The sequence below is a fragment of the Prosopis cineraria genome, unplaced genomic scaffold (genome assembly GCF_029017545.1).
Source record: "Prosopis cineraria cultivar Desert tree isolate PC_DT_omini unplaced genomic scaffold, ASM2901754v1 PC11, whole genome shotgun sequence".
In the NCBI taxonomy this organism is placed as follows: Eukaryota; Viridiplantae; Streptophyta; class Magnoliopsida; order Fabales; family Fabaceae; genus Prosopis; species Prosopis cineraria.
Genome location: NW_026555342.1, coordinates 6,174,782 through 6,188,494, shown reverse-complemented (window position 1 = coordinate 6,188,494; position 13,713 = coordinate 6,174,782). Strand labels below are relative to the sequence as shown.

Below are 13,713 nucleotides of genomic sequence, written 5' to 3'. Positions count from 1 at the left end.
GTTCCTATTGATAATGACTTTATATTTATTGTAGGATGTTTAATAAGGGTAAATATGAAAAAATAAGGTTAGTTGAGAAGTAGGTAACTATATTACTGAGGGTGAAATTCAATTAAAAATATCTTATATTTTTAAACGGAGGAGTATATTTTATGGCAAGTTGTATGGCTTCCTAGTATTAGAAAGAACATACCCAAAAAGGAAAGTTAATAAAATATATACACATGTTCATTTTGTATTGTTAAGATATCAAGTGTGAATAGATTTAATTTGATACTATGAAGGGAAATTAGAAATCCATGTTAGATAATAAGCCCTTTCGTTTATTGGGATTAAAAAAATAAGTGATTTTCATATATATATTAGAGATTTTATAAAAAGAATATATTATTTTATATTTGATTACAATATAGTAAAAAAGAATTATTACTTATTTATTTTTAAATTTTATAATATCTTCGTGAGTCTTTAATTATAAAAACAATTTATGATGTTATTATTTTAAATTATAAAATTTTATAAGCATGCATCATACTATTTTCAAAAACTATTCAAAATAATTTAATCAGAAATATACTTCTTCTATATTCTAATTATTTTTCAAAATTTAAAAAACATTATAAAATTTTCTGAAATAAATTTCTTTAAAAAAAGAAGTGATCTATTCATGAAAAAAAAAAACTTAAACCAACAAGCACAATGCTGGAAAGAACTATATAAGTATAATAATTTAGAAACTCATTGTCTTAAGATTTTTGGTTAAAATCTGATATTAAATCTAATTATATGCATTTTCTTAATATTGAGCTAGGCTATTGTGTGGCAATCAAGCATATCGTGAGTAAGTAGGGGATCATATTTGTATAATACTTAATTACATTGTTGGACTATGCTTGAAAAGAATTATATAATTTAAATTACTCTTAAATTTTTTATTTTAAAATTTTAAATTAAAATGTGATGTTGAATTTATTTAGATGTATACGTAGGTGTCTATCCTCTCAATGCACAGCTAGAGACGCATCTAAGATCGTCTCTTGAAATGCTTCGCAGGCACAACTTTTTCTCATGTCCTTTATACAGAATCCGTTTGATTTTATTTATAAATTATTTTTATTAATCTCATCATTATTAATATGATAAAAATATAAAAAATAAAAATAAGTAAAATTTTAAATATAACCCTCAAGTAAAAAATAAAAAATAAATAATATAATATAATATTATTTTTTTATTTTTTCCCTTTCTTACCTTTTAAAGGTAGTTTAAAAATTTTAATTTAAAATAAAATAATTTTATTAATTAATAATTTATAAAATAAATTAAATTATATTTTTAGAATGTGACTGAATACTGATATATAAATTGGAAGAAGTGTGTGGCGTCCAGCTAAAAGGCACAACTCTCTCTCTCTCTCAAAGTAAATGATATATATATATATATATATATGTTGTGAATATTACATCTATACGAAATTTCTGACCCTTACGAGTGCCATTTTTATCCATGTGTGGATGGTTACAAGTCATTCCAAATCATACGCTAATGACAGGTGAGAAAGTCAGAAAGATACGTGAACATCTGATTGATGTCGACGTAGATATATAACTTAAAACAATTAGTATATAATTTTCGAAGGAAATAAAACAAACATATGAATCAGACAGGATGGGACATAAAGGAAGACAAAAATCATGTGAAGATAATCTCTCGAAATTTGTCCAAAATGGTTCACTCAAGTTTGGACAATCATATAATATAAGGAGCACATATTTGTTTTTGAGATGCGAAAAATAAAGTGAAAAGAATGCCACGCCAACTTGCAAAAATCCAATAAAGTCTCATTGGGATTTTAGTTTCATATGCATAATGATTGATGATTAAAACCGGAAACTAAATTAGCTTGAGTTTTCTGCGCACATTTGTTTGATTTTTTTTTTCCTACAATTTAAATTTTTTATTAGTAGAAATTAGAAAATTAGAAATCTGAAGTGACCCCTACATTGGCTAAAGTCACATATTTTTTATCCTTTAACTTTATATAAAAGTTTAATTTGATCCATTAAATTTATAATATCTTTTCAGTCCTATAATACTAATATTATTAGTCTTAAATAATTATTTTCTTTATCAATCATTATTATTTAAAAAAATTAAACTTTATAAGTCCACATTTGAGAATTTTTTATCAACATTTAAAATTTAATGTAAGAATTTTTTTATTGTTAAAATTAACAATGTTAAGATTAAAAGATTAAAAAAATACTTTATAAAATTATAGAATTAAAATGGAATTTTGTGTGAAGTTAAAACACTAAATATGTTTTTCATATAAAAAGGACTAAAATGTACTTTAGCCCCTATTAAAATTGACTATACAATGCAATAAATCTGTGGAAATTATAATATATATATATATATATATTTGAGATGTGAAGTGCTGGACTGACCTTTGAAATATAGACATCTATCTGATCTGCACCAAATCGAAATATAAAAAGGAAAAAAAGGCCAAATGAAGTTCCAAACAAAGCAACTACTCAGGATATTGGTTTTGTGTGATAATTCTAACAAAGGAAGACATATTGGACATATTTACAAGTTCATATATATATATATATATATATTTTAGGCACAGCTCCCTTACTATGCAAGACACTATCCCAAACACAATTGAATACTAGAGTTAATAATTTGAGTTAACCTAATGAGTCAATCCGAATAAATATAAAAACTTTTAGGATCAAGTTGAGAGTTTAATTTAAAAAAGTTTATTTATTTCATACTTATTTAAGGCACTTGAATAAATCTGAAAAAATTCAAGCTAGTCCCAAACTTAAATAGGCTTAGCTAGAATACTCAAATTTTATTTTATTTGTATTATTAACAAAATGAAAGTACCATTGATTTTGCACTCACGTCACAATTTACAAGCCCTCTTCCTAACTTCCAGTTCACATACTTCACGCTCATAAATAAAGTTTTAATTTTTTTTTTGAACCTTTTTTAAAATAGTAAGAAAAAATAAATAAAAGAAATTATTTCATGTACTTTAATTTTCTAAAAAAATGTTATAATATCATATTGCTTGAAAATCTTACTGATTTTTAAAGTAAATGTTAAAATTGACTAAAAAAAACTCTAACAATCTGAGCATTCCAGCTGACCTAAATAAATATAGAAGAAATTTAATGTGTATTTTAAACTCAATTTGACTCTTTGGTCCAAAAAAAAAACTCAATCTGACTCTGTCCAACTGAATTATGGATTTTAGTATATACCAAATGTGGACGACAGGACAAGTGGAGCCTGAGATAGTTATTATTCTACTTGAAACCTGCCCACGGACTTGACCGCAGCATCTGTTTTTACCGTTGAAATGATCAATTAACATTTAATGTCACTCAATTAAATGAAAAGGTGTAAGCCTTGCTCTGCTCTAGCCAGTCATTACAGTCCAACTTTGCTTAAAACTAAAAGCAAAAAGAAAAAAAATTACCAAACAAATTGAATTCATATTTGACTATTTGTTCATCGTATTTGAATTCCCTAAATTGCGGGATGTTAGTGTTAACCATCAAATTATGATGCGTGTGTGTGTGTAAAACGTTATTGAGATAAAGACCTTTGCTATTTTGTTTCTTGAAAAAATAAATTTATAACTCCCCCGTCAATATCATTAGATTACAATCTAATGCTGAATAAAGCAATTGAGGCCTAATTGAGAGAGGGTTAATTGAGGACATCCAATTTTCTTCTTCATCAGCTCTTTTAAAAAAAAAATTAAAAACAAAAAACTCAAAACTATTTGTATTCTCCATTTTATATTACTCAAAATAAAATATTAAATTTAAATAATCTAAAATTAATTTAAAAAGTAAACGATAATATTTTTTTTAAAAAAACCTGATCATGGAAAAACACTATTTTGACCTTATCCACTAAATTATTTACTGTTTAAAAAAATAACGTACTAAACTCGCAAGTTGAAAAGAGAGTGGCACAAGTAATGCAACGCAGATGTTCACAAGATGAATAAATGAAATTTCTATACAAGTACGTAATAAATTATGGGATTAAGTACACTAAATAAATGTTTAACCGGAAAAGATATTATATTTAATTATGAAGTAAAAGTTTGTGCTTAAAGTTATAATTTTTTTCAATTAATTGTGAACATGGGTTTAGTTTGTGTAGGTGAAACTAAAGCACACGAGTTATATATACCTACCAAAACTTTATCTTAGACCATTTCAACACAGTCAACAGAGTGAATTTATTCTAAGTATACATGATTGAGCAATAGTCTAAGCCTAAATTCATGGTAATTATTTATATATATTTATTATATCACACCACAATTAATCTACTTACTTGGTGCCGTAAAAAAACTTATTTAACATAATTTAATGGATGGATAAAATCATAGAACAGTATGAATTAGCCAGTAATACTAATTACTGGTAATTAAGAATTATTACTTGCATTAATTACTGGGATAGAACATTGCTCGATTATATTCAAAAAAAAAAAAAACAAATAATAGAGTATTTGCACCGATCCCTTTTAAAAAATATTCCCTCTATTTAATAATGTAAAATATTTTTTTGATGTTGAAAGTTAAAAAATATAAGTTATTTTTAAATTAAATTTTTTAATATCTAATTAATGAGGTTTTTTTTAAAAAATACTTTTAATGAATAAACCATTCAACTCTTTACCTTTAAATAAGACATCATGTTAAATAAAAATAAATATTAAAAGATAACATTAATTTAAAGATAATTAATTAATTTATTAGAGTTATAATTTGATTCAAAATATTTTTTATTTTTTAACTCAAAAAGTACATATTGAGATACGAGAGAAATAGATAGTTTGTTTTGCAAGTCGCTGGATAAAAATTTATTAAATTTTATCAATATTGTCCCTGTTAAATGTGAGCGAATGCAACGCAAAAAAAAAAAAAAAAGTATGTGTGTATTTTTTTATACAGGGTTAATAATAGACTTAATTTCAAACAGGACCCAAAAAATTGTAAAAATTCATTGCAGGTTCGAAGGACTGAAAAGAAATAAACTTTCTTAATTAAATGATCAAAATGTCATTACATAATAAGTTAAGTTATGGTATCTACAAGTAACATTATTATAATAACAAGTTACGTTTTTATAAATAATATTATTATAGTAACAAATTAAATTATAATTTTTACAAATAATATAACTAAAATGACATGTCATGTTATGATCTTTACAAGCAGTATTAGTAAAATAATAAGCTAAATTATAATTTTTACAAGTAACACTAATATAATAATAAGTCAAGTTACAAATTTTTATAATTGATATTATGAAAATAATGAAAAATTATATTTATTCTAATAATGTTACTTGAAAAACCTATAACTTGACTTGTTATTTTACTAATTTATTTGTAAAAATTAAATTGTAACTTGATTTGTTATTTCAGTAACATTAATTTTAATGGAAGGGCATTTTGATTATTTAATCAATAGACTTTTTTTCATTTCAATCCTCTGAGCTTGTAGTAAAATTTTAAAATTTTGAGTATCACTTGAAATTATCTCATATCTTAGAAACTTTAATGAAATTCTCCCTTAGTATAATTTAACTATTTTTCTTGATTTCCAATAAAATACTTAATAAAAAGGTTAGAAAAGAGTTTTAATCCAATAAAAGCCAATGGCAAATTGCCTGACCGGCTCTATGAGCATGAGGTTCAGGGTTTGAACCTATTTTGGTTGGGTGCGTGAGTTGTATGTTTAAATTGATCATTTAAAAAAAAAGAAATTAAACTTTGTCCTATAAACAAAAATTTAAAATTGAATCCTCTCAAAAATATATTTTTTTTTAAAAAAAAGAGAGTTTGTATCCCTTGCACTAATATGAGTGTTGATTAGAGATATATAAATTACTTCCCCTAAAATAGATAAGACATTTTTAATTAAATCACACCTCTCAATAAATTAATTAATTACCTTTAAAATTATATTATCTTTGTATATTTGTCATTATTTAATGAGGTGTTTAACTTAAAGTTGAATGCTGATTGTTTTATTTATTAAAGACAAGAATTCATTAATTATATATTAAAAAATTAAATTTTTTTTATATTTTTAATATCTAATATTAAAAAAATATATTATATTTTTAAATATAGGGAATATATAATAACAATATCTCGCTTATTTTCATTAGAGTACGTCAAAATGCAGTTAATTTCAAAAACACATGCTCATGTTCTTTGGAATCTATTAGTCAAAAATTGCAACCTCATACCCGAACAAGTCAGCGCATGTATCTTGTTGACCAGATCTCCTCCATCATTATTTTTTCCCAGAATTAAATTTATCATCATTGCACATGTTTTTTTTAAAAAAATTAACTTTAAAATTTATAGCATGAAATGAAACACGATCCAATGATATCATGCGTGCGTGCACAAGTGGAAAACCCAGCTAATTCACTCCAATGATGCCTCCCTATATATTTCTGAAGCAAATGCCTCATATATCTGTCACAAGTAAATTGCTTAAAGGCCCCTTCAAATGTCATATATCTTTCAGATTCTGATTACGATTTGAATGCGAATTTAACAAGTTAATCCTTAATCTTTATTTTCATCAACTAGTCTTAGGTCTACCAATTTTTACATGTGTCCCGTTTTGGTGTGGTGCTCAACATATGACGAGGAATCGACTCACAAGTTTTATTTTATTTTTTTATTTTATAATTATTAAAATAAAATTTATAAAAATTTAATAAATTTATTTTATCATTAATCTAGATAAAATAAATTTAATTTTGATAGCCCAATTTAATATTAAAAGTCTTTATAATTTTTATAAATTAACTACACAAAACTACTATGAAAAGTCCAGTTTTTATTTATTAATATACATTTGAATAGTCAATTTATAATTTTATAAAAAAATTTAATATTAAATTGATAGTCATTATAATTTTGATGTATCAAAAATAAAATTGGACTATTTAGATTAAATTTGTATTATCCAGATAGCTAAAAAAGATACATTTATTAAAATTTTCATAATTTTTATTTTAATAAATATAAAAAAAGTAAAATAAAACTAATGAATCTAGATCATCCAAATTAAAATTTAAACGGTTGATATGATAAACATCGAAATTAATTTCATTTACATACATATAGAGCTAATAATTTAGGCAGGCTAAATATATTTGGGCCAAGCTTATTATGAAAAAGCCCAAATAATCAAGCTTGATTTAAACCTCTTCGAGCTTTAGGTTTATTTATGCCGATCTGAACTCAAATTACCAATTTTTTATTTTTTAAGTTAATTTAAATTTAATTTTTTACTTTAAAATTAAGTATTTTTATTTTATATAAAATATATTTTCTGGGAAATTTAAATGATGTAGAAGACTCAAACTATTTTTTAAAAAAATATTTGGGTCTTAAAATTTTAAAAAATATATTAAAATATATTTTAAATATTATTTTGAGATATTTTATAGATTAAAAATAATAAAAGTATAATAATATAAATATTTTTAATTTTTTTAAAAAATCCATAATAATGTAGTCAAATATATTTTATCTTAGTATAAAATAATTTAAAAGTTACAGAATTAATTAATCTTTAGTATATTTTTATATATATTTAAAAACATAATTTTTTTATTCGAATATTCATGCTTACTTGAATAGACTCGAACATTGAAAATATACTATTTTACTAATCCCAACCCTAAATTTTTTGGGTTCATTTGGGCTGACTTGAATTATTAATTCTGTTTACATACATTTTACTATCAATATTTTCTTTTTTTTATATATAAAAAAGTTTAGAGGAGTTGAATTTGGAAATCATTAGGGTCAAAACATGTCTTCAAGCTATATATATATATATATATATATATGAACATATATATCACCATGCCAATTAATATTCTCATTCAAGCCCATCTCTTATCTTTTCCTTAATGCATCTTCGTGTCATAACAAACAAATAGTTATTGGTCTTAGTACAATGGATTATGGTTGATTGTTTAAGTATTAGTATTACAAAGTCTCGATCGAGTTTGAGTCCATATATATGAACTACTACCAATTAGGCTAACACAATGTTCAAATCTACATCAAATAACTCTATACTTCTTCTGTTTAAAAATATAACACATTTTTTAAAAAGTTAAATATTAAAAAATATAATATATTTTTAGTGTTTTACAATGTAATCATTGTAGTTTTTAAAAAAAGTACTCTTAATAAATAAATTATTTTATATTTATTTTAGAGTAAAACATTCTATGAAATAAAAATAAACATGAAAAATGATGTTGCTTTAAAAATGAGTGATTACTTTATTTGTGGGTAAAATTTGATTAAAAATGACTTATATTTTTTAACAAATAAAATAAAAAAAGTTATAACCAAAGCCTCCTATACAGATGTGCAGACATGCTCGCTCACTATGCCTCTCTGAATAATTTTGATCTTATGATTTATAATCATTCACCCTCAGGATGCAGATCTCTTATAAAATTTGATATGACCTAGTTTTATTCAATTTTTACACAAATTTTCTGTATTCTTGTATTAAAAAAAAAAAAAGAGCCTCCAGTACCTTTGCAATCTATACAAAGAAAATTACACACACAGAGAAGCGGATCTAGGACTTTCGGTCAGTGTGGAGCAGAATTTGTTTTTTTTTTTTTTTTGAGATAGATGATATATTTACTTTATCGATTAATTTGCTAGAGTATAGAAGTACCTTATAAGCTTGGTTTTATTACATAGACAAGAGTTGATATTCAAACTCCAGTTATTTGTTTAAATAATAATAAAACTCCTATACCAACTTGTTTCCTAAAAATATTAAACAACAAATTGAATATTTAAATATCAAAATTATTTTAAACTACATAAATGATTTTAGTACAAATTTTAAAAATAAAAAAATAGAATAAATGATTCAATTAAAAATATAAGAATTTAATGATTTTAAATAAAAGTCTCAATAAAAAATAATTATTCATAATACTTTAATTATTCTAAAATTTCATTCCCCTTCAATTATATTTCTTTTTTCCTTCTGACAAATTATGCACCACAATCCCTCACCTAGATTTAGGTGACTAACATTTCTCTCTTCCTTGTCCCTTATTCCTTTCTCGATCCGTAAGTCTAAAACTAATATATCAGTAAATTAAAATTCAATTCATATTTATACGGGGTATCACACAATAGAGGTTGGGCAATTAATATATATTTGCTCATTTAGATCCGCCACTGCGCGGGCGCATATGTGTGTGTGTGTGGGCGCGCGTGTGGAGACTGCTAAGCTTATATATATTTATAGAGGAGGAGTGGAGGAGTGTGTGTGTGTGTGTGAGATGTAAAGTGACTTCAAAATCAAAGCAGTGACATAAAAATGGCTGCTTTAACTAGCGATGAGCAGTGGATTCAAGCGAAGGATCATCATCATCATCATCATCATCATCATGGTTCAGTGTCCAAGACAAAGAAAACCAGTCCTAATTCCAAAGCAGCAGCGATCATCACAAAACGAAGATCTCGAGCTTCCAAGAAAACCCCAGTCACTCTCCTCAACGCCAACGCCTCCAACTTTAGGACTCTTGTCCAACACTTCACCGGCTGCCCTACCACTCCCTTGTCCCTCGGCGTCCCTTTTAAGGGCCCCTTAACTCTAAACTTCCAACGAGGAACCCGAGAAGTCCATCAGATTCATCACCACAACACTTCATCATCTAGACACGATGATCATCACAACAACAGCCAAGTTCTTCGTGTTCGTTTTCATCATCATCATCAGCAGCAGCAGCAGCACCAGCAGGATGTCTCCGGTGATCTCAGTGACGACTTTGATGGTCTTCTTCAAGAGCAGCAAGTTTTCAATGCAGGTGATGATCTTCATCATTACCAGCATATGACGATGACGGAGAGAAGATCATCAAGTGGCGCCGCTGATCTTATTGATCCCAGTGGTTATTCTTCTTCTGCTGTTTCTTCCTCCTCCTCGTGTGGCCTGGACGTCGTCTCTGATCTTACTACTGATGACTTTGATGGTTTCATGGATGATTTTAGTTTGCACGATCTGATTGATATGAACAATGCTTTCTCCAATGATTTAGGTTATTTCGTGTGAAGATTCAACACTATCAGTGTGTTAAATTATATATAGAATTGATGGAAAGAGAGTTCGATAAAGGAATTCCCGAGCTTCATCAGCTTATCCCTGAATCTGAACAAATTGTGGACTTAATTACAATTAGCTTCTACTTTTGTCTGCTTCCTATGATCATAATTTACTTGAATAATCTAATTTATGATTTGCTTGTGCAAGCTAAGAATGGTTCTTTGGATAGCCAATCACACACACAGCCACCCTGTTATTGAGTTTGGAATAATTCTTCTTGCGTAAATCATCATTTGGTAGTAATTAGGACTATCCATTAATCCTAATCAGACTCTCCCTACATGGGGAAACTCTTCTATTGAGTGTGTGTAATGTGTGTTTATTTTAACTTTTGACAAAATTTGATCTATCTAGAGAGGCTTTGGCAGGTTTCAAAAAAACAGATACCTTCCACTTAAATGTTCACTGATTTTCATTCTCTGTCATTTCAAAGACGTACAATTCTTTGAATTTGGATATGGTGAGTGTTCCGTAATTCTTCTCACCTAATGAGTTTTTCATATGACATTATAAAGATCATCGATTTAATCGAATGATTATTGAAAATGTAGGCACAAAATACAAAAGGAATACCAGATTAAAACACAGCTTTATCTGTTTATTAAAAAAAAAAACGCACACGCAAATCGATCTTTTTTTCCTAAATCTTAATCCAATAGTTCATTGGACTACAGAAAAATTGTTGAAATGCATCATTATATATATAACTGTCATTTATCTCGTCGTTTATGATGAGAGATCTTATTACTGATAAATGAGAGGATTTGGGACACTTGTTGAATCTAGATTTGATGGCTCTATGCTATGTGATTAATGCTCCGCAATATTAAATACACTAAGCGATTTATTATTCTCAGGTGGTGGATTTTTAGTATTTACTTATAATTAATTTGCCGCAACAATAATAATATAGAAACACCGCGCCAGACATAGGGTTTCTAGACTTCAAAAGTAAAGACGTAATCCTATCTACACGTATCCTATTATTATTATTTTTAAATTGTCCGTTTATAGCGTGATGTATGCTTATATTTACAAGTAAAATGTGATATAATTATGTTCATAAATAATGTTGTTATATAATTTCATAACAACAAAACATTTTAACCTAAATAATTGTGATTTGTGAACATACATAATTGTGATTATTCTAAGGTAGATTTATTTATTTATAATTAATAATGTGCCGCAATGTTAAATAATATATAGAAACACCGTCACGCCATCACGGTTTCTAAAGTAGAGACTTAATCCTATCTACGCGTATCCTATTGTTTTTTTTTTTTAAATTGTCCATTTAGAGGGTGATGTATGCTTATATTTACAAGTAAAATATGATATAATTCTTTTCATAAAAAACGTCGTTACGTAATCTCATAACAACAAAGCATTTTCTTACTTCCTCCTGATGGCTCACAAGGAAAGCTCAGATTGGGGGAAAAACAAAGAAAGAAGAAAGAAGAAGTAGTAGTCAGTCAGACGATTTTTGTGAGTGAAAATTTTTCAAACTTGTAGCGTAATATGAAAAGAAAACAACGTCCATCGTCCAATATGAAACCACACAAATTATTAGTGTCAATAGATAATTTGTACTTCTATGGTCAAAGAGAATTTTTTTTTGGGGTACATGCTGAAAAGTTCATTAAACAAGAGAAGTCTCCCACCTAATTTCAAATCGATAAAATTTTAGTCAAATTTACATTCATGTATTTTAGTCAAATTTATTATATTTGATTTATTAAACTTTCAACGCAGTGATCATTGACGGATTATTGGTCGAAGGTGCTGACTTTAATGAGAAAAAACAAAAATCGATGTCTTTTTTGGCTCCATTTGCATGGAAGAACAATTTGCTTAATTACGCCACAGAGGTTATTAATTTATTTTTTTGACAGTTTTCTTAATCCTATTTTGCTCTGTTATTTACTTCAGCGCGCCACAAGATTCACCATCACCGAAATTTCAGCCGTTCTTCTGGAATAATTTTAATTAATTACTGTCACATGGATTTATTGTTTTCAAATTAATATGCTGTAACATTAATAAATTATTAATTAATTAAACCATATAGAAACACCGTGTCATCAGGGTTTCCTAACTTCAAAAGGTAAGTCGTAACCTACCTACACGCATCCTATTTTGTTTTTTTTCCCATTGTCCATGAATAGGGTCACGTATGCCTATTATAGACATGTATAACGTTACCTAATTCAGGTGATGCTCGGTTAGAATGACGCTGCACAAAGAACTAGACAGGGTTATACTTCAACCGCACTCAAAGTTTAATTTCTTTTATAAAAAAAATTAAATTAGACAATTAAAAGTTCGGATTCAGTAATAATTCAAAGATTAATAAGACTATACTTGATTTATAGGACTAAAATACTGATCCTGTTAGTCTAATCTTCACTTAACTTTTTTTACCTTTTTCTTTCATGACAAACAATAATTCATTTCAGTCTAATAAACTCAATTAAAATAATAAAAATACTTATAATAATTTTTAATAATAAGAAAAAAATATTTTAATTATAGTCCAAATGATTCAAATTATTAAATTATTAGTCTGAGTATGCGACCATGTAAGGAACCAAATTTATTGAATTGTTAATAATCTTAACTTATTATTATAAATAATTAGTAAATTAATTATAATCATATTAAATAAATTTAATAGCACCAGACTAAATCAAGTAATCCAAATACCTAGTCTCATATTCGTTAAAGTTTATTTGATTCTACTATCTATTTTTACGTTATTAAAACGATTTCATAGAGTAGGTTTTTCAACAAATTTTAAAAAGGTAAAAAAAATTGTTTGAATAATCATTTCAACAAAAATATATAAAGCGTGAAATAGAATAAGAAAAATTATTTATTTTATTAACATAATTATCATTTATAATTAAAAACATCACATTTTTAGTCTTTTTTCTAATTTTGTAGAGTAAAAAATAACAAAACACAAAAAAGATGTTCTGATTTTTAAAATTTTGAGAACTTTCAACCTTTTTTTATTTTTCATGTCAACCAATAACAAGAAACATTTTCCAACAATTTGTTTTTTTGGTTTTGAAAACAAAAAACTATTTTAAAAATAAGAAATAAAACATATCCGATTATCCTCAACTAAAGTTGGAAGATTCAACATCCTTGATAGGAAAAAAAAAAATCACGTTACAAAAACTATTTTAATTAGGTTTAACAATATTTAAATATGAACTAATAACATTGGATACCAAATTATTATAAAAAAGTACATAATATAACTTCATAACATCTTCTATCAATAATACACAACAAAATTTAACAATAGCCTTTCATGTGATAGCTTAGTTTTGACTTTCTAATATCCAATTTATCTCGCATTATTTTAATTGAATAATAGATCAATATTTAATCGAAATTAAAATGCATTTAAAAAAAAAACCATCTTTATGATTTCAATTTAGGACAAAATAGTCCCAATCATACTACACTAATAA

General features: G+C 26.1%; 1 protein-coding gene across 1 annotated transcript; it reads left to right on the top strand.

The window, feature by feature from the left end:
• The first annotated feature begins 9,378 nt into the window (after window positions 1-9,378).
• Window positions 9,379-10,494, top strand: LOC129287221 (uncharacterized). The gene has a single exon (XM_054923407.1). It carries the CDS (start codon window positions 9,443-9,445, stop codon window positions 10,175-10,177), a length of 735 nt encoding a protein of 244 aa, XP_054779382.1. The 5' UTR covers window positions 9,379-9,442; the 3' UTR covers window positions 10,178-10,494.
• The last annotated feature ends 3,219 nt before the right edge of the window (window positions 10,495-13,713 follow it).